The 20,474-nt window shown below is 36.0% G+C and overlaps 1 protein-coding gene across 23 annotated transcripts in view; it reads right to left on the reverse strand.

The window, feature by feature from the left end:
• Nucleotides 1–706: 706 nt before the first annotated feature.
• The window catches only part of LOC141399446 (smoothelin-like protein 2), a 130,466-nt gene continuing 110,698 nt past the window's right edge, over nt 707–20,474 (reverse strand). For 12 of the 23 annotated variants that reach the window (XM_073978191.1, XM_073978185.1, XM_073978189.1 and 9 more), the window contains 7 exons: nt 20,368–20,443; nt 13,373–18,580; nt 7,494–7,583; nt 7,200–7,296; nt 4,205–4,370; nt 1,773–1,924; nt 707–1,700 (listed from right to left, as the gene is read on the reverse strand). In XM_073978191.1, the coding sequence (XP_073834292.1) occupies nt 1,577–1,700; nt 1,773–1,924; nt 4,205–4,370; nt 7,200–7,296; nt 7,494–7,583; nt 13,373–18,580; nt 20,368–20,443 (5,913 nt within the window). In that variant the 3' untranslated portion in view covers nt 707–1,576. Of the gene's footprint in view, nt 1,701–1,772; nt 1,925–4,204; nt 4,371–7,199; nt 7,297–7,493; nt 7,584–12,060; nt 18,581–19,236; nt 19,482–20,367; nt 20,444–20,474 lie in introns of those variants that run through there. The other 11 variants (XM_073978194.1, XM_073978188.1, XM_073978202.1 and 8 more) reach the window with 6 other exon arrangements.

Below are 20,474 nucleotides of genomic sequence, written 5' to 3' on the forward strand. Positions count from 1 at the left end.
GCAACGTTTTGTATTTTCTAGCAACATGTTGCAAAAAACAGAGTTGTATACGAGGATTTAAAACAAATCCACTCAATACGAGGATTTATTTTTGTATGGTAAATCTGGTAGATTTTGGCCGGATTTAGCAAACAAAACCTGATAATGGGCTAAATCCGGCTAATGATGTCATATCTAAATGGCCTTTAACGGCAATTAATGAAAAGTTTTTGAACATGTGATGGAGATGTTGCCCGGGGGAATGAACCGATATAGCTCATCTCCAAACTTGATCTGAGTTTGCAAGAAATGTCACGTATCGTATTAATCAGCCTGACAGACGAGCGGTCCCGTCAGGGGTAGCATAAGAAGACATGACACGTATGAAGGGTCTCGACAAAATCGACTTAAATTTTTAGTAGATTAGACTAAAGACTACTTGAATTGCTCATATAACTGATGGCAGTCTTGGCCATTATTTTAAGGCACCGCTATTTATCCGGATGTTAAGCTCTTATAAAAATCTGACAGATAGGTATCAGTAGGCATATCCTACTGATCGATTGAAAAGTTGTTAAAAATTCTTTTGTTTATGTAACAACTACAAAACAAACAAATGAAATTGTTGTAAAATAAACAATGAGTAAAGTTGTTAAAAAGTTACTCAATATGGGGGCTGGTATGTCTAACAATTCACCAGAAAATAAAGTAAAACACATTTTACAAATTTCTCATTGAATGTTAATATTTTATTTATTCTCATTCTTATAATTTATAAAATTAGTTCAATAATATATCGTTTAAAAAATACATAATAATAATTAAAAAAATTGAGCTGTTTTAAATGGTCTGACCTGATTTCAGTTAAAAAAAAAATAAAACAAGAAAACATTCGTTTTGACGTTTTGTTGGATGCTTAAAAAATATAGTTTTCATATTAAATTCATGTTCAACGAGCAGAAACAAAATCAAATCAAATGTATTTTCAAAATTGAATGATAACAAATTAATTTGATTGATGATTGATTCATTCAAAATGTTAGTAATAGAAAATGATATAAAGTGAGTAGTAGAAATACATACATACATATTGTTTTCTTCTCTTTTTCTTCTTTTCTTGTGTATAGAAATTAATAATTACAATATTATGAGTATCTAAAAATTATATGAATAATTGACATTCATTCATAAAATAAAAACAAATAAAAAATATCACCTGTATATCCTGGTGATTGAGATTTGACAAACCAACAGAAGCTTTGACAAATCGTAATCATTTCATTAGAAATATTGTCTGTTGGTTTTCAATTAGAAAAAATAAAATACAAATAACAACAAATTATACGAGTCCATTACACAGTGAGTGGCAAGGACACATTCATACATATTTTTTAAGTTTTTTTTTTTTTAACAAACAAATACAAATTACTGAACACTATTCTACTCATCACTTGACCTGATACAAACATTAGAAAGTGTCGACTTTAACCATGGCTGGTTAAAGTCTTTAAAACAAATTTAGTTAGAAGGAAAAAATAAATTATTGTTGAGGAGTTGTTGTTTTTTTTTAATTTACTGAGTTAGCGTTGAAAATTGTTTATTGGCAATTACGAAAACGGCGATAGATGCTTTGTACATAGACAAAGACACATTTCCAGTCGGGTCGTTTCATCACAACCATATCTTCAACATCTAATAAGGGGGCTATGCCGGCTTTCTCACTGTAAATTTTAGGAAAACAAAATTTGGATTAGGAACAATTTTGGGTTATTTTGAAACTCAGTTTTACTTACTCAGCCACTGTGAAAGCTAATTCGAAATTTTCTCTTCTATTTTGTGGAGTTAGTTTACTATAATCGAAGGCATCTGGCAAGAAATGATGTATCAGGGCACAAAATGCTAAACCATCGACCCAGGACCCACTAAAGTTGGTTATTTTGACATTCTAGAAAAATAAAGTTGTATTTCAGAAGAAATTAATTATTAAATGGTAATCCGCAGTAGGTATTGAATGTAAAGTATATTAGATAATCCAGTATATAGTTAACCAAGGCTAATGAGTGTATTCAAAGCACCCTCTTGTGAGTATAAACTATAAAAATATATATTTGTATGTCCTTCACCATAGTATGGAGGGCATATTAAGTTTATTTTTCTATTTGTAACTCATCGAAATAACCAGTTGCGACCCTATAAAGTATATATGTATATTCTTGATCCGGATAAAATTTTGAGTCGATCTAGTCATGTTCGTATGTGGTAACCACTCTAGCGTCCGTAATAATTTAGCTAGAGCATTATAGTTTTGCACCGGGGTGTATTTTTTCCATAGGCATGTCAAGTTCGAATAGGAAGAGAATTTTTGCTAAATGTTTCAACCGAAAAACTACCTGTAATTTGATATTTGAGGTTCCTAGATGTCACAAAACTTCCCGAACAAACATTAGCTTTATTCCCGAACTAAAAAGTTTTTACAATAGGCCTGTTCGATAACTTGGCAAGTAAAAAGTATTTGCAACTACTTCTCATTTCTCTTTTATTGAACAAGTTTGTTATCGAACAGCATTTTGTAAAAGTGTGTACAAATTTGTGCAAACTTTTGGGTTATCGAACAGACCTAATTTTTACGACTTTTACACATTTTACCCGAAAACCCGTCCTGTACACAAAAAAGTTGTAAAATGTTCACTTCTCTCTAAACAAAAATGGCGTCGAATGACGCTCTCTTTAAAAATTTTTTACTCGACAAATTTGAGCGTGTAAAAAATAGTAACATGAATGCCGGCGTCTGATTGGCTGGTGCGCCGACTTTGACATTTGTTCCAGATTTTTTGACGTTTTTTCCATTTTTGCGTTCCCGAACTTTTTGAAAAGACTTTTGTGTGAGAACATTTTTTCTCCCTTTTACGAGTTTTACTACTAAAAAATACGGGAACAAAGCTACTGTCAACATAGGTCCACATTTGGTATAGCCATATAACGAACGACACCTCTCTATTTTAGGTATTTTGAAGATTTTTAGTACATTTTTTGAACAAACTAGCTGAAATTCTCAGATTTCATAAAACTTCTGGAACAAAAATTGTCAACATAGGTCCATGTTTTGGTATAATCCCCATATAACAGTACCTCCCGAGTTTAGGTATTTTAGCTGCATTTTTTGTCCGAACTAGCTGTAATTTGACGTTTGATGTTCCCAGAGGCCACAAAACCTATCCACCAAATATTTTCAACATAGGTCCATGTGTTGGTATAGCCCCCTTATAACCGAACCGGGCGATTTTATGTATTTTTAACATATAAGTTGCATTCTTTGGCCGAACTACCTATAATTTGACATTGAGGTTCTCAGATGTCACTAAACTTCTCGAACAAAAATGTTATGGAGATAGTCCAATGTTGTTGTATAGCCTCAATACCGCTCGATTTGAGGTATGTTCATGTTTCAGCTGACATAATTAGCTAAAATTAGTTAGTACCGGACCGAAGTTGTTGCTAACTATCCAAAGTTGCTGGAGGATGCTGATTAAGGATTTTATTCCATCTATTGCCCACCGACTTTTCGTTATCAACAATCCGTTGACGTCCCATGGAATGACCTCTTGGATATCTTCACGATAGCGCCAGAAGTCCTTACGCATGTGTCGGGATAGCATTCCCTCCTATTTTCTGAGGACTTAGTTAAACATCTTAAGATTTGAATACACTCATTAGCTTACACTGGACTAAATTACATAATTTAAATTGAATTTGATCAAGCATGCAAATTGTTAAACATTAGATATAGCTAAAGGTAAATAAATGTAAGCTTTAATCCAACCACCAAAGGTTTTTTTAAGATAAGCTGCGCTGCTAATTTTATTATTTCAAGCATACGTTGAGATTTTTGCTTAATTTGTTGCATTTTTTTTTTTTGGTAATTAGCGTTTGGCGATGGCGGGTAGTAGGCGTTTTCGTTTTGATTTTGCGGTTATGTTAACTGAGCAGATAGATTTGCGAGTAGATTGATAAGTAATATTTAAAAATTAACATCAATTGAAATTAAAAGAAGAAGAAGTTATAGATTAGAGGAAATTAAAAAAAGAAAATAAAGAACACAACACTCATTTTGCTTGTGAGAGTTGTTGGCGGGGTGGTAAGTCGTTTCGTTGCAACTCTCACTATTTGAAAAATATTAAAAAAATAGTTTTAGAACATTTTAAAATTTGTTGCTGTTGTTGTATACCTCGTATTCCTGTGTTTTCGACTGACACCACTGTAGAAGCTGTTCCTTAGCAGTGGCAGCACGTGCATTTAATGAAGGATCAGTAAATCTGAATATCGGTGCATTACCGGTAGCAGATGGTGAGGCCGCAGAGCCTCCACCAGGTGTTGTGGGTGTTGTTGGAGATCTGAACAACAAATGATTTAGATTTATTTGAAATTCGTTTATTAAAAAAAAAACTAAAACAGTTATCTAGTTAACGATTTTTTTATTTTTTTATGGGTGGTTCTGTTGGTTTTCTGACTTGGCGAGACAGAGCGAAAAAAGAGAGGGGTTAAACAAATAACTCTACAAATGTTTTATTTAAACAAAAAATAACGTGTAGATTTTCTACTACAAAATGTTGTTTTACGAGATTAGAAGAAAACCATCTTGTGAAGATAAGGAAATTGGAAATAAAGACAGAGATAGAGACGTAAAGGATAGCCGCAGATCTATCTACTGCATCAATTGTTGTTGTATATATTTGTGTGATTTATCCGTTGAACATATTTGTGTAGTTTATGTTTTTATTTGTTAAATATTTGTATGATTTATGTAAAAAAATGTGTGCGAAATTTTTTGTTTTTTATTAATATTTAATTTTAAATATTTTTATAATACAAAATTATTATTTTTCACTACAATTTGTTTATATTTTAGATGAAATAATTTAAAATTAATATTACCAACCACCTGTATAAGAGTAATGTAATGAATCTACAGAGATATTGTCTAAAGTTTAAATGATTTATTTTGAAATTTTGTACACAGTATGGACTCGAAAAGTAAATAAACATAAACCTCGCTGTTAGAGTCTTTTCACTTTTTATCAAGTCGAAGGTCATAATTCGGTAACATTTGCTATTCAATCTCCGTTGGGGGAGACAACATATTCCCGCAGTTTCTGTTCGTTACAGCAGGACGCAAATTATTTCGACAGAGAATTGTCGGCACAGGTCCACGGTTGAATATACCCCATAAAACTGCACCGTCAGATTTTCGGTACTTTTTAAAATTCTAGTTTCAATATAATTTATGGTGAAGGGTACCTTTGGACTCCATGATAAAAGTAGTGTCCATACATTTTTATACAATTTCCCTATTATGTCTTCTACACCATTTTAACATGCATTTCGAATAATTTCAGTTGTAATTCGAAAAATCTCACTTGTAATGTGAGAATTTCAAAAGGAAAATAATCAAATAAGAAATGAAAAAAAAAATGAATTACAAATTGAAAAAATTAAATTTCAAATAGAAAAAATTCGAATTACAAATGAAAAAAATTCCAATTACAAATGAAATACTGCAAATGGAATTCTGAAATTACAAATGAACTTATTCGAAATTCAATTGGAATTTTCAAAATACACCTTTTTCAAATGTAATTCGAATCATTTTAGTTGTAATTCGAGAATTCCATATGTAATTCGTAACATTTAATTTGTAATTCGAGAATTCCATTTGTAATCAAATCATTTCAATTGTAATTCGAATTATTCCATTTGTAATTCGAATTTATCCATTTGTAATTCAAATAATTCCATTTGTAATTCGAATAATTTAGTAGTAATTCGAATTATTCTATTTGTAATTCGAATTAGTCCATTTGTAATTCGAATTATTTTATTTGCAATTCTAATTGTTTTATTTGCAATTCGAAACATTTCATTTGTAATTCAAATTTGTTGGTTTCAAATTTCAAATGGAATAATTCGAATTACAAATAGAATAAGACGAATTTCAAATGGAATTATTCGAATTATCATAATTTGTAATTCGATTTTTTAATATTAAGTCGGATTTTATATTTAATAATTTAAATGGAAAAATGAAAAAAATTGAATTAAAATTAAAAAAAATTAAATTTCAAATGGAAAAATTCGAATTACAAATGAAAAAAAATTCCAATGCAAATTTCAAATGGAATTCTCAAATTACAAATGAACTAATTCGAAATTCAATTGGAATTTTCAAACTACACCTTTTTCAGATGTAATTTTAATCATTTTAGTTGTAATTCGAGAATTCCATATGTAATTCGTAACATTTTATTTGTAATTCGAGAATTCCATTTGTAATTCGAAACATTTCAATTATAATTCGAATTATTCCATTTGTAATTCGAATTTATCCATTTGTAATTTGAATAATTTCATTTGTAATTCGAATAATTTCATTTGTAATTCGAATAATTTCATTTGTTATTCGAATAATTTTATTTGTAATTCTAATTGTTTTATTTGAAATTCGAATTATTCCATTTGTAATTCGAAACATTTCATTTGTATTTCGAAATTTGTTGTTTCAAATTTCAAATGGAATAATTCGAATTACAAATGAAATAATACGAATTTCAAATGGAATAACTCGAATTACAAATAAAATAATTCGAATTACAAATAGAATAATTCGAATTACAAATGAAGTAATTCGAATTACAAATAGAACAATTCGAATTACATATGGAATAATTCATATTACAAATGGAATAATTCGAATTGCAAATGAAATCATTACAAATGGAATTCTCGAAAAACAATTAAATACATAGTTTCAAATTGCAAATGGAATAATCGAATTACTATTAAAATGTTACGAATTACAACTGGAATGCTTCGTATTATATCTGAAAAGGTGTACAAGCGAAATGTTTCGAATTACATGTGAAAATGGTGCAGAATGTTTTTTTTAAATACGTATGTATGTGTGGACGTTTTTTGTCAATCCCTCCAAAACCAAATCTGCTATTCAACAGCCACTTGCAGCGCATATGAGGAGAATAAAGTGGAATTGGACGGACAAAAAGGAAGTGTCATCAGAAAAAGGTCATAAACTTATACTCCAGCGCTTTCTTAACGAGCCCATACTGTACTACAAATTTAATATAAGTGTGTGTATGTATATATTTATAAATATATAATCTTGTTATGGCATACATACGTACTTTTCAAAATAAAATCGATGTACTTACTTTGCGGATTGTTGAGAATTTTGTCTATCCAATTGCTTGAATTTGGCAAATGGTGAAACGGGCTTTGGTCCTGTTCCACTAACAGTGCGAGTTGTAACTGAAATAAAGAAATAAAAAAATAAATTGATATAAACAAAAATAAATACGAGTATCTACATTAAAATATTTGGAACCTAATCAAAATACGGTCATTCATTTAGTTATCCTCTAAATCAACCAACTGATTTCTACGGTTTACAAATGACCAATGTTATAATGACGGGAAGAGGGTTCCAATGATGATGTTGCACTTACCTTTAGTAGTTGTGGTTACAACAGCTCCATCTTTACCCTTCGTTTCGGTTTTTTCGGTTGTCGATGTGCAAGACTGTTGTGGTTTTGTATCTGTTAAGAGAGAGATATGGAGAGAGAGAGAATGCCATGTGTCAGTAATGGAAGGGAAAATATAGAAAAATAGATACAGATTGGCGGGAATGTAGGCCCGATAATGACATTTATAAAAAAAAAACATAGATTTACATGCAAAATGTACAAAAGTTGTATCTTCAATAAAAAAAATAATAAAACACATTCAAAACACTCAATAAAGACTACAAAGAATATTTACAGTCTGGAACAAAACAAAAAAATATGGAACTTAAGGATTGCAAAATAAGGGGGGTTAGAAAAAAAGCCACTACTTTCAGGGTGTGGTAGGTAGTTTTGAGGGGGTATTGCAAGCGTAACTGGTCATATAATAACCATAACCATTTGAATACCCATCATGCTGAACAAAAACGAAAAAAAACGAAGAACAAAATAAAAAACAACTATGCCAGAGAACTTGAATTTCAAAACCATGCGAAAGCTGTTATAGCCGATCGAATAATAAAACAAAGTTAGATTTCATGTCAAATTAGGTCAGGTTCTTTGGAAAATATTTACAAGTTGTCGTCAGGATCTTTGATTTTTTTTATTGATTTGCGTTGGCAGCTTTGCAGAGTTGCAGTTCGACTAGTGAATGATTTCTTCATCTATGTACAAAACGGTTTTTACAACAACAGAAGGAGGGACATCATGTGGTTTGTTTTTTTATGGTTTTTATGTTTTTTGGTTAATCTGTTTTCTTTCTTCTATTAAGCTTTAAATTTTAATTATTAAAACGCAAAAGCATTATTATGTTGTATTTCCAAAAAAATGTCCTATAGTTGTGTATGTATGTAGATGCAGGCCTGAAAATTTTGAAATTTTGGTTTCTGACGGACTGTGAAAAATTTAGGATAAAAGGTAAATTCGATCTTTGTGATCGACTTTAATCGAATGGATTTACTACAAAATTCTTCTTTTTTAATATTTGATAGTTTTTATTTTTAATCAAAAAAACCTACAATGGCAGGAGTTTGGTACTACATAATTGGAACAAACTTGGCTTCGATTCGTCTCAGAAAATCTGCCTATTAATGTTTCTGTAATTGATATTTGATGGTCCAATATCCAAAAGTTCATTTTTAACTGATTTGTCAAAATCAACTTTTTAGTTAAAGAAAAAAAAATCGAAAAGTTTGAAACACGGGTTTTCCGCTTGATTAGGTCCCTAAAGTAGTAAAGTAATTCGAAGAATTTCAGTTGTATTTTTTTATTGTTTCATTTAAATTTTAAATTTGGATTTTTCATTTGTAAGTCAAATTATTTCAATTGTAATTTAATTTTTTCATTTGTAATTCAAAACATATAATTTGTAATTCGAAAAAAACATTACTCTCTGTAATAGAGGGTAATAAATGAAGTTGAGCCAATAGGGGAATACTCCAACTCAAGCAATCAAATGAGATTGAATCTTCAACAATAAACAAAACAAACAAAAAACAGCGGAGGCACGCGCAAAGGGAACTTTGTTAAAAAATTCCAACAACAACCTCACAGGCAACTGTGGTGATGTTCTTTTCAACTCACAGAATTAGATGAATTCTTAGTTGATACGTGCTGACATGAGTTCGGTTTTTCGCTAAAAAGGCATCATTTCAAAAACTGAGAGGCCAATCGATAATTCCCTTCGCCGGGATGAAAGCATGATATTGGTAGCGATCAGTAAAATTTTGCAACACTGTCAGTTCGTTTTGAAAAACATTACTCTCTGTAATAGAGGGTAATAAATGAAGTTGAGTCAATGGAGGAATACTCCAACTCAAGCAATCAAAAAAAAAAAAACAAATATAATCCGAATGTAACAAATGGAATAATTCGAATAACTAATGTAGTGATTCGAATTTTAAATGAAAAAATACGAATTACAAATGCAATTTTTCCAATTAAAAATGGAATTTTTCTAATTACTAATAAAATTCTAATACTTAATTAACTAAACTGAAATTCTTCGAATTGCATGTGCAAATGGTGTAGAATAACAAGTGAAATACGTTTTCGATTTACAAATGGACAAATTCGAATTACAAATGCAATAATTCGAATTACAAATTAAAAAATGCAAATTATAAATGAAATAATTCGAATTTCAAACAAATGGAATTGTCAAATTAAAATTGAAAAATTCGAATTACAAATTAAAAATTCAAATTAAAAAATCGAATTTCATGGTGTAGAAAATTCGAAAAATTGAAGTCGACTTTTGTTGTGGACAGAAATGAAAACATTTCGATGTTGGATGTTTGGACGTTTATTCTGAAATAGAATAACAAGCAAATCGATTTCATTTCGATTCTTTATACTTTCCGGCGCACAATGGTTCAAGAAACGATTTTCCTGGCCAAAAATCAAAATTTTGTTTTGTCACAGATATTTAATTTCTTTATCGATAGTAAACATACTGAAACTAAGGAAAAAATTAGGTAAAAATATTGGAAGGTGTTTGAGAAATACGTAATTTTTGAAAACTTCTGGAGAAAGAAATAGCTATTTCTCGGAAACTATAGCATGTATTGCGTTCGCTGTTTCTTTTTGTTAGGTAGGTAGGATTGTGACCTTTAAAAATCGGTTTTATAAATTACAGTAGCGTTTACACAACATGAGCTATTTTATTTTTCCCCAGGTACTAAATTTTATGAAATTCCGAATTTAGTGGACTAGAAATTTATTGAAATTACATGGGTAAAAATGTGTGTTTTTCCATACCATGTCCATATGAATTACAGCTTTTTTACACAAACTAACATTTTTTGGAGTATATGCGTTTTTATATGAGTTATATAAGTTTTATGAAAACCCAAGAAGCATTTTATTTAATTTTTGACAAAAATTTAATTTTTTTGAATTTTTTTTTGTGAAAAATTTGTGAAATGAATTTTAAATTTTTTTTCGAAATTTTTTTTTAGTTTTTTTTTGGTATTTTTATAGTTTATTAATTGGCGTTTGAACATCTTTAATATATAAGAAGATATAAAAAACACTGATATTTTGATGAACAATAGTAAACAAATTCAAAAGTTTAATTTTGACCTTGAATTCCTCTGCAACTTTTAGGCCGAATTTGACAGCTTACAATTCACCGGAAAGCTGAATGTGTTATCTGTCCAACAAAAAAAGAATTGTGAAAATATCTCTATCCGTTCAAAAGTTACAGAATTTTGACCAGGAAAAAACGATTCTGAACCACTGTGCGGCGGGAATAGGAAATTATGTGTAATAGTGTGAGTCAGTGCAACATTGGTTCATAATCTTCGGTCCGTGTCAATGGCAGCTTTTGATATATTCCGATCATAAAAATTACAATTTGCATATGAACAAAGTTGAATGAACTAGTTCATTTCTTACTTTTATTAGTCCCGGTCCACACTAGAGCGATTTCAATGAAATAATTTCATGAAATTAGGCGTTCTTAGATCGAGTTCCCCACTACAGTAATTTCATAAAATTACTTCAATTGTTAGCCATTTCAGCATGATTAGAAGACTTGCTCTCTTTAGTTTAAATTCATAGCACGATCATGCGATCTTTTAGTTCCCACATTCACGGTTCAATTATTCCCAGTCGATTCTTTGGAACTTTTGCTTTTTATTTATTTTTTTCATTCCTGCTTACGCCGATCATCTGCCAATAAAATACATCTTTCAAAATACATATGTCATGATCTGACGTAGTATACTCATTTTTTTAATGAGTCCTCCAATTGAAATAGTTCGCTTGTGGACATCACCATAAATGTTTCCATTTGAAATTCTGATGAATAGGTAGGGCTAAAATCTCATATAGTATTCGAATGGGAAGATGAAATTCTAGCTAATGGCTAAAGGCCATACTTGGTAACATGCAACATTTGAACAAAGCTGAATGAACTAGTTTGATCTTTTAGTTTCTTCATTCCCAGAAAAGTTTCGTGATCGACATTTTCGATATCCCTATCAATTTGGAGTGGGAGACGAAAATAGTCACTACGGCAAGACCCTTGGTCTGGTATGTTCCAAAATATACATATATGCACATAGTTTTTATAAAAAAATTGACTTTATAGCTGATTTTTCACATAACTTTCTCATTTTAATTTGTATTTCAACATTATTTGCAGCATCTACATTTACAGTACACTAAGAAAAAACAAAATTTTCAATTTTCAAAATTCGAATTTCAATTTCGATAAGTGTTAGGCATATATTTACAAAACTTCTCGAATTCGATTCGATTTTCAACGGCGTCCACATATAGTACACAACAATTGGAAATGGTTTCACGTAGGTTAAGGAGAGGACGATTAAAAAAAAAACTGGAAGCGAAAACGAATTGTTACGGGCATTCGATTCTTTTTTAACGATTGAAAAAACAAGCAAACGATAACATTGCCGATTGGACTATTCATTCATGCTTCGATTAATAATTGAAAAAAGAGCGCGCGAGGGACAATTACACAAGTTTTCTTTTAAGGCAAACTCACAAGTATTTTGTAGGTGGGAAAACGTCAAAGCCCAACAACAACACATGTTTGTTGTCTTTTTGTTTTTTTGCAATTCGATATTTTGAAGTCTGCTCTCATCCATTCTACATCTCCTCCAATACAACGCGAGGATTGTAGTCAGTGCCAGCGTTGACAAATTATCGATCAAATGTTTCGATTGCCGGTTAGGTTGTTAGTTTGATCGTTGGTTGGATAGATAGAGAGGGTGGTCGGAGGATAGTGGAAGTGGCGATTGTTGTTGATGGTGATAGCGATAGAGTGTTGGTGGTAATAGTAAATTTAACGGTAATTAAACAGCCGTGAGTACTGTTCGTTCGTTTGGTATCGATTAGCGGAAGTGGGGTAGAAATTCTCGTTCTTAACCAACTTTTTTTTTTCATTTTATTATACAAAATAAACAACATGAAGTCCCTCAACTTCTGTTCTAGTTCGCCTTCACATCTTGCCAGTCCGTGAGTGTGTCACTGTCATTGTCACGGTCTTTTTCTTTCTGTCCGTCGCATTGTAATCAAAAGAAACGTTAAAACAGTAACAAAATTTAAACTGAGGGTGTGGAACAAAAAAACTATAACTAACTATACAAAATGTGCTGGGGGGAGAGAGAGAGGGGGAGTTGGGGCTGCCGGCCTGTTAGAGATGGTGGCAAAGATGGCAACATCAGGTGGGGTGATTCATGTGTAATCACTTTGGAATGATGGCTGGTTCTGGTTCTTGTCAGTTTCAGTTTCTTCAGATTAAGCTTGAGATGATGTTGAACAAGGAGGAGGCATGCCAGAAAGCCGGCAAAACGGCAGAAACAACTAACAGTGGTTGGTGGTGGTGCTGATGGTGTTTATGAACTATGAACCCATTATCAACTGTTCGAAAGCATCCTCAACATTGCTTTCGTCCAGTAAACGTAAATTGGCTATGTGTGGCATGGTGGCGCTACGTGTCAAGCCACCAACACCTTGACTGACCGTGTGTTGGTGGGAGGAGCCCATCGATTTGCGACTGGCCGATATTTTCTCGCTGGTCTTTGTGCGATTTATGGTGGACTTTTTGGTTTGCTCGACCACCGTTGTTTGTTCCTGGTGGTGTATCGGCGATTTGTGGCCCGAGAAGAAGGCGGCAACCGTTCTTTGTTTTTCGGCAACTTCGGTTTTATCCAAGCCAGCCTCATACATTTTCGGTATGCTCAAGGTGTGACCCGATTTGGTACGTCTCAATTCATTTGTGGGAGATGGTACGAATTTCTGTGCGGATGCTTGATTTTGCAGGCTGACAATTTGATTCCATGAATCGGACTTACTGAGTTTGTTCGGTCTGATGACGGGTTCAAAGTGAGATCGGTTCTCCTCTGGGCGTCGAGCAGACATTGCTGTGAAGGCATGAATGTTATTGAAGACAATGTTACGAGGTATGTATTCCTCTTCGGGTTCGGGCGAAGCAGGTTTTTCAATCACTGTTGGTGCTTTCGTACCTCCCGATGATGTCTTTAGAATCGATTTGGTGCTGGTGGCGGAGGTAACTTTAACACTCTTTGTGTGGTGCTCTGTTTTTGTAGCTGTCACTGGGGCTGCCGTATCGCTGCCGGCATGGCCCAATGGATTGACATATGAGTTGGGGGTGTAATGATGTCTCTGTGGTGGTCCGAATTTTTTAAGAATTGGTTGATTTTCATCTTTGGGCAGAGACGATTTTACAATGTCCGGGGTATCTGGGGGCGCTGAGGACTTGTATATTTGTTGCTGTGGTTGCTGCACTGTCTGCTGGTGGTGGGTTTCCATGGCAGTGGTGTGATGTTCTTCTCGTTTCTGATATTCCAAAGTATTGCCCAAACTTTTCCGACGAACTTCTGTTTGACGTTCGATTTTCTGTTGTTCGATTTTGCCGTTGGCAGTTTCTTTGCTGATACTTGCCTTGCGGGTGGCCGTTGTCACACTCTTCACATCTTGATAGTCTTCACTTACAGACTTCCTCATACTGGCCAAAGTAGCTTTGGTGCTGATCTTCTCCTGCGACTGTTTGGAGGCTGAAGTAGCTACAGTTTTCTTAGTCTTGGTTGTAGTTTTTTGTGGTGTTGCTGCCACCTGTTGACTTGGTTGCGCAATTGGAGTTTTTGGTTGGTTAGTGGGTTGTTGAGTGGGTAGTTGTTGTTTCTGCGGTTGTGAGACCTCATAATGATTAGTTTGTTGGCTGGGATATGATGTTGGATACTGTGGTGGACTGGTATAATTTGTCTTCGTTGGGGAAGGCTGTGATACCTGAGTAGGAGGCGGCTGATATGGTGTTGTTTGCGCCGCATATGGTGCTGGCATAGAATTGGTATATGCCGCCGGTGAAGATGGTTGATATTGTTGTTGTGTTGAACTCTTAGGTGTCTGGTGGGTTATCGGTGCCTTTGGCATTGTACTTTGAGTACTGGTGGATACAAATTGACTAGAATAATTTTGTGTTGACACTGGTTCATAGTAATTTTGACCTGTAGCTGGGACTATTGCGGGCTCATTAATTGGATTTGTGGTCCAGCTAGTGTTTGGTGCAGGTACGTTGTTGGTATATACCATCTGAGCCGTGGTTGTTGAACTTATCGTTGATGTTTCGCTGGTATTTCTTGATCTCCTCATGGGCACAACGTCACTGCCGCGGCTGTACGAAGAATACCGGCTGTGATCCTCGTCATCGGTGGTATCATCCATGGGATATGTGACCACATAAGATGTTTGTGTTTCACTGACGTATGGTGTAGGCGATGGGCACTGCCTTGGCGGCGCCACGTATGTTGGTGCTTGGCTTTGGTGATGGGCCTGCACTGGTGGCGATGGTTGTGGTGGAGATGGTTGAACACGTTTTGCAATGTTTTCCATACTTTTGTACATCATGGGTTGTTGCCTTGGTGGCTGTTGTCCGTAGGGGGTTGGTGTAGCCTGAGGTTTGATGGTGGAAGTCTTTTCGTACATTGGCTTACGATTCGGTTCGAAGTTAGTCACATCTGGAAAGACTGGATCCACTAATGGAGCCTGGTATGAACGACCATCCGGTGAAAGACAGGTCTGAGGAGATGTTACCGCCTCGGGCCGTTTAGTGACGGTTTGTAGTGCCGGTGGACGTTTGGTATCTCCATTGGTCTTGTTGCCAATGCTCTTCATGGTGGAGAGAAGACTTTTGGCTGCTTTGGAGTTCTTGCCGTACACTTCATCATCGCTTACGTGACCGGCACGTCGACCCACGGTAACAGCGGTTTGAGATTGTGGCTTGGCCATTACTTTGCTGACGGCCCGGTATTCGGTGAGATTATCGGAATCTAGATCATCATCTGTGTAATCCGTTTGTGGCTGTTGCTGCATGGCAGGAATACTGGGGCTTGTCAAGGCACTGTCTGGTGGACTCATCACATCCAAGGTGGATGTCGACATATACTCCCTGGGTGGTTGCTGTTGCTGTGGCGGACAATACGATGGATTGGAACTTGTCAGTACCAGAGGCACAGCCTGAGGATTGGTTAGTGAATCTTCACGTGAACGTGAATAATTACCCGATTCCATGACGGCTGTGGGTAGGCATGGATAGCTCAAATAGGTTGGCTTCGAGGTATGGTTGTTGTAAACAAAAGAGATATTTGTGGGCGGTGGTGGTGCCGGAGCAGCTGTTCCAGTATACGACAAGGGGGGATTTGTCACAGCATATGATAGAGGTGGATTTGCGGGATAATCACTGTGATAGCTACGCTGTACACTGAAGGGATCACTGGTATTTGGCAACGAAGGTCGCTTCTTGAAATCATCATGAGAGGCCACATTAACATTCGACGTCCTCAACGAGTGATGCCTCTGCAGCATGGCTGCTCCATTATTGTAGTTGTCGTATTTGGAACGTTCTTCAAATCTATTTGCTTTACTCTTAAAGCTGCTGGAATCCACGGTGGGCTTTGAGGCCCATGGCAGACCAATGGGTGATTTGGAGGATGGTGGTGGTGTTGTTATAAATGAGTTATCGGGTCTCGTGTGTGCAGCATAAGCACCAGGTGATAATGGCTCATGTGAACGACTGACGCCAGCTGAAGGAGCTTGCCAGCTGTGCGGCCCAGTAGGTAACTGTGGTATTGGCTTGTAGATACCTCTCTGTTGACCATCGCCATTATCGATGGGCCTAAATACCGATTGTGGAGCATGTTTGAACTCATTTATTGGTATGGGCTTGGGAACATTCACACTGGCATTTTGTTGGGCGGCTCTTTGATTACGTTCCCGAATTTCCCGCTCATAGTATTCCCTTTCGAGGCGTTCTCTTTCCATACGCTCCCGCAGCTGTTGTTGGCGTAAATGTTCTAATTTTTCACGTTCTCTACGTTCCGCCTCCATACGTTCATATTCCAGTTTTATTCTGCGTTCCTCCGCCTGACGTTGGGCTTCCTGCTGCAGTCGTTGAGCTATTTGCTGATTGGTGCTCATGTAGTGCTGGGCGGGTGCTTGAGGTTGCTTGTGAACAGGCTGCGGCTGGGCTGCAGGTCTGGGATGTATGTGAGAGGGAATTTGTGGAGGTTTGGCAGCTGTAACAGTACCCGTGTTTCCCGCCTCAAAGGTGTGTTTAAGGCTGCCAAATTTGGTTGTCCAGTTTGAAACGGACCGGGAGTTGGTCCAACCCAGTCCAGGTTTATCGCTTTGCTTGTTGATAAAGGCAAGGAACTTCCGATCGTTTTCAGTTTTCGGCTCAAATGGTGGCACAACATTGGAAACTCTTTTCTTGACTGTGGGATGTACGGCGCGTTTCAGGCCAATTGTCTGTGTCTTGTCTTCAGCATCCGAATCAGTGTCCAAATCTGAATTGAAACGTTTTGTCTTGGCGATATCAATGGTATTGGCCCGCTTCATTAATTGTTTTTTGTTTGTGAAACGGGCGAATTTTGAATTTGAATCGGATTGGACATTTTCGGCATTGCGTTGTTCCACATAGGCGGCTTGTTGGCGATCGACAAAGCTCTGTGATGTGGTTGAGTGGTCCTGATATGAACTTTCTGGCAATCCAAAGCTAACGGAGAAATCTCCGGACACTGGTCGACGTTTTCCCGTTGTTTGTGGATTGGGCAGCAGATTTTGATTGTTCGGCGCCGAATTTTCTACATAATTTTCATTGAGGAAATTGTTTTGCCTCATCGCCGCTGTACTATTGTGTGTTAGTATTGAACCTGTGGAGGCGTTTTTCTCCAACGGGAACCACTGGGGAGGGGTATTATTATTTGTCGTCGCCTCGGGCGTTGTGGCTTGACAAATGTTCTCCATGATCAACATGTCCTCCATGTATCGTCTGGCATCGGCCAATTCTTCACGACTAACACCCACCGTATGACGATCTATGCGATTGCGACGTTTGTTAAATCTCTGGCGATTCGAACGATGAGCATCTGCTTCCGGCGAAGATGTCTCACCATAGACACCATCCGGACCATCCAATTCAGACATGGCTGCGGCAATTTCAGCCAACTTTTCCGGCGATGTAAGACCAGCTTGCAGCCGCCCCACCAATGCCAAAAGCGCCTTGCGTTTTTCGGTGTCCACCGAAATGTCTTTGCCCTCCTTGAGCGATGCTTCCAAACGGCTAAGGGCACAGGTGACGTCGTCGATAATATTCGAATCACTTTTCATTTGCAATTGATCACGCAGACCAGCCGCAATGAAACGCAAATCTTCACCACTCTCTGTACCCGAATCTTCCTTCTGAGGCACACCTAGTCGATCTACTTGTCTTTGGGAACTACTACCACTAGTGCTATTGTTGTTGTTACTACCTTCTACAGAGTTACTACCTAAGTCCCTAACCATAGTGTTGTTGTGGACAGGATTATCTGTCCTGCCTGCAGTCACAGTCACTGTTGGAGTACTATTCTGGCCATTGGTCAGATACGCGAAGGAGTTTTGTTTGTTATTCGAAGGAGCGTGCATTTGACTACGATCACTACTGAGTTTAGAGGTTGCTGCTGGTGGATTACTGCTATGTTGGCTGGCCAGCTTTTGATTATTTGCCTGATGGACTTGCATCATTTTATTTTGCTGTTGATGCATTGAACCTTGCTGCGTGGGCATGGCAGGCGACTCACCCTTTTCAGCGCAGCTGCCAGTGGTTTCTTTGGCGGAGTCTGTTACTTCCGATTCCTTGGTTTCTTCGTCGGCCTTTGCTTCTTGTTGGGATGATTGCTGGTCGTCGGAACCGTTGGTCTCGTCAGACACTACGTCTGGTTTAGAGGTTTTATCCTCCTCTGGGGCTTCTTTTTTCTCCTCTGTTTTCTTTGTTTCTTCCTCCTTCTTGGGGGTATCTGTGGTGACTTCCTTTACCTCTTCCGATTCGGATTCGGTGCAGGTTACTTCCTCTTCTATTATTTCGTATTCGTATTCAGTGCTGGCACTGCTTTCACTCCTCTGAACAGGCGATGTTACTTCTTCAACGCGTTTTCCAGCGGCTACAGCAGCAGCATCAGCAGATTTTCCTTCTTCTTTGCCTGTCTGCTGGCAACTGTTCTTTTCTAAATATAGGAAATTTATGAGCCAACGATTAAAATAAAATTTTGTAAAAGCGAACAAAACAAACGAAAACAATAACACAACAACAACAAAGAAAAAATAGAGAAGAAGGAGCATGATGAGATCGATCTTGAGAAGATCGTTCCGTATTGCTTTTTGGGGGCAAGCGAGCGCGAGTAGTCGATCGATCGTCTGATTTCTCTCCTTTAGAGATCTATCAGCGAGGCCACTGGCGAGGCCTGATGATGCTCTTGGTCTCGTTTTCTCTCACTCCCTTGCTCTCATTCTCTGTTTTTATGTTTTTGTGGACGGACGTAACGATGAATATTTGAAATGGATTTTCAAAATTTCAATGCGACCACGACGAGATGATGATGATGGTAGAGGTGGTCGTGGTGGTGTTGGTGGGTGGCACTTGTGGTGGTGGGTGGTATTTGGTGATCGAAACAATGGACAACGAATTATTACCAACGAACGATAGAATGATAGAAACGTCACACACACACGGTTATTTGTTTGATTGATTGATTTTTGAATTGTTTTTTGTTTTTTTTTGCTAGTTTCTCTGGAATAGAGAGGAGGACAGTGATCGAAACATATCCAAAAAGGTGACAACGAAACAGGAAAATATAACAATATTTTGAATGATGATGCTTACATCTTTTTTTTCCTATGACTATTGATTGGTTTTATACACACACGCACGCACACCTTGCTCACGCGTGTCCTCACACACAGATAGATAGCCTCACATCGAAATATAGTCTGTGTGCCGAACAATGGAAATATTGTGGGTGTGCTGTGGCGATTGGTAGTGATTTGGGGCCAAAATAATAATTTTTCTTTTTGTTTGGTTTTTTTTTTTGGTTTCTCTGTACTGCTCTCTCCCTTTTATTTTCTCTCACACTGATATTTTCGATGCCAAATCAATTGGATTTGAATCAATTTCAATTAATATCTAGAATAGAGCAAATATACAGAGAAATCCACAGGTTAACGAATACTTTTGTATAATCCAATATTGGGGTTTGTCGTTTGACCGTTTATTGAATTTTGGGTAACGTTAAATAGGACAATGGACACCAGTTTTACGTCAGGATTTCAAATAAATTATGGGTTAAAAAATTTTATTGTATTTTTTGGTTATGAGACAGACGAAAAAGACAAGATGTGCCCTTCATTTCTTCAAAAAAGGAAATTACACACACACAAACAAGATTTGGGGAAAGGGAATTTAGTTGCTAACTTAAGGAAACCAAATAAATCATAAAATATGTCACCTGAAAAAAGGAATACCCAATTTAAAATACCATCACCATTTCATTAAACTGTATTTAAATTTTAGTTGAAATAAAAGGCACATTTTTTGTTGTTGCAGGATGTTCAGAATACCTCAACATTATAATTGAAGTTTATTTACACTTTGTCATATGAAATTATAAATGCTAAAAATTAAAAAAAAATTAAGGAGCCTTACTGGAAACTTTTTTATTTCTTCCTGTTCACTGACAAATTAAGTATTTCAAAGCGACTTTTAGAGGGGCAAAATACTATTTTTTAAACACGGTTTATGTTGCTTTAAATGCAAATCGCTTAAATGACGAAGTATTTTTTTAGCTTTTTCCAATTTCATATGACAATGTTCAGCTGGTAAGTCTTTCTTAGCCATTGGCATTTCATATGCTCAGTTGACCTATCGATTACCATCTAAAATAAACTTCTTCTGCTTTGATTTTTTTCGTAATTTGGTTAATATATTAGAACACAAATTGGTAAATTAATCAAATACCTGTACGGTCAGCCATAAGTTCCCTCAAACGTGATCGTATTTTACGGCGTTCTTCGTATGTTTTAGCTTGTTCCAACTGAAAAAAAGTTGAATGGAAAAAAATGAAA

The sequence above is a fragment of the Musca autumnalis genome, unplaced genomic scaffold, assembly GCF_047663935.1.
Source record: "Musca autumnalis isolate F117 unplaced genomic scaffold, ASM4766393v1 scaffold_3, whole genome shotgun sequence".
In the NCBI taxonomy this organism is placed as follows: domain Eukaryota; kingdom Metazoa; phylum Arthropoda; class Insecta; order Diptera; family Muscidae; genus Musca; species Musca autumnalis.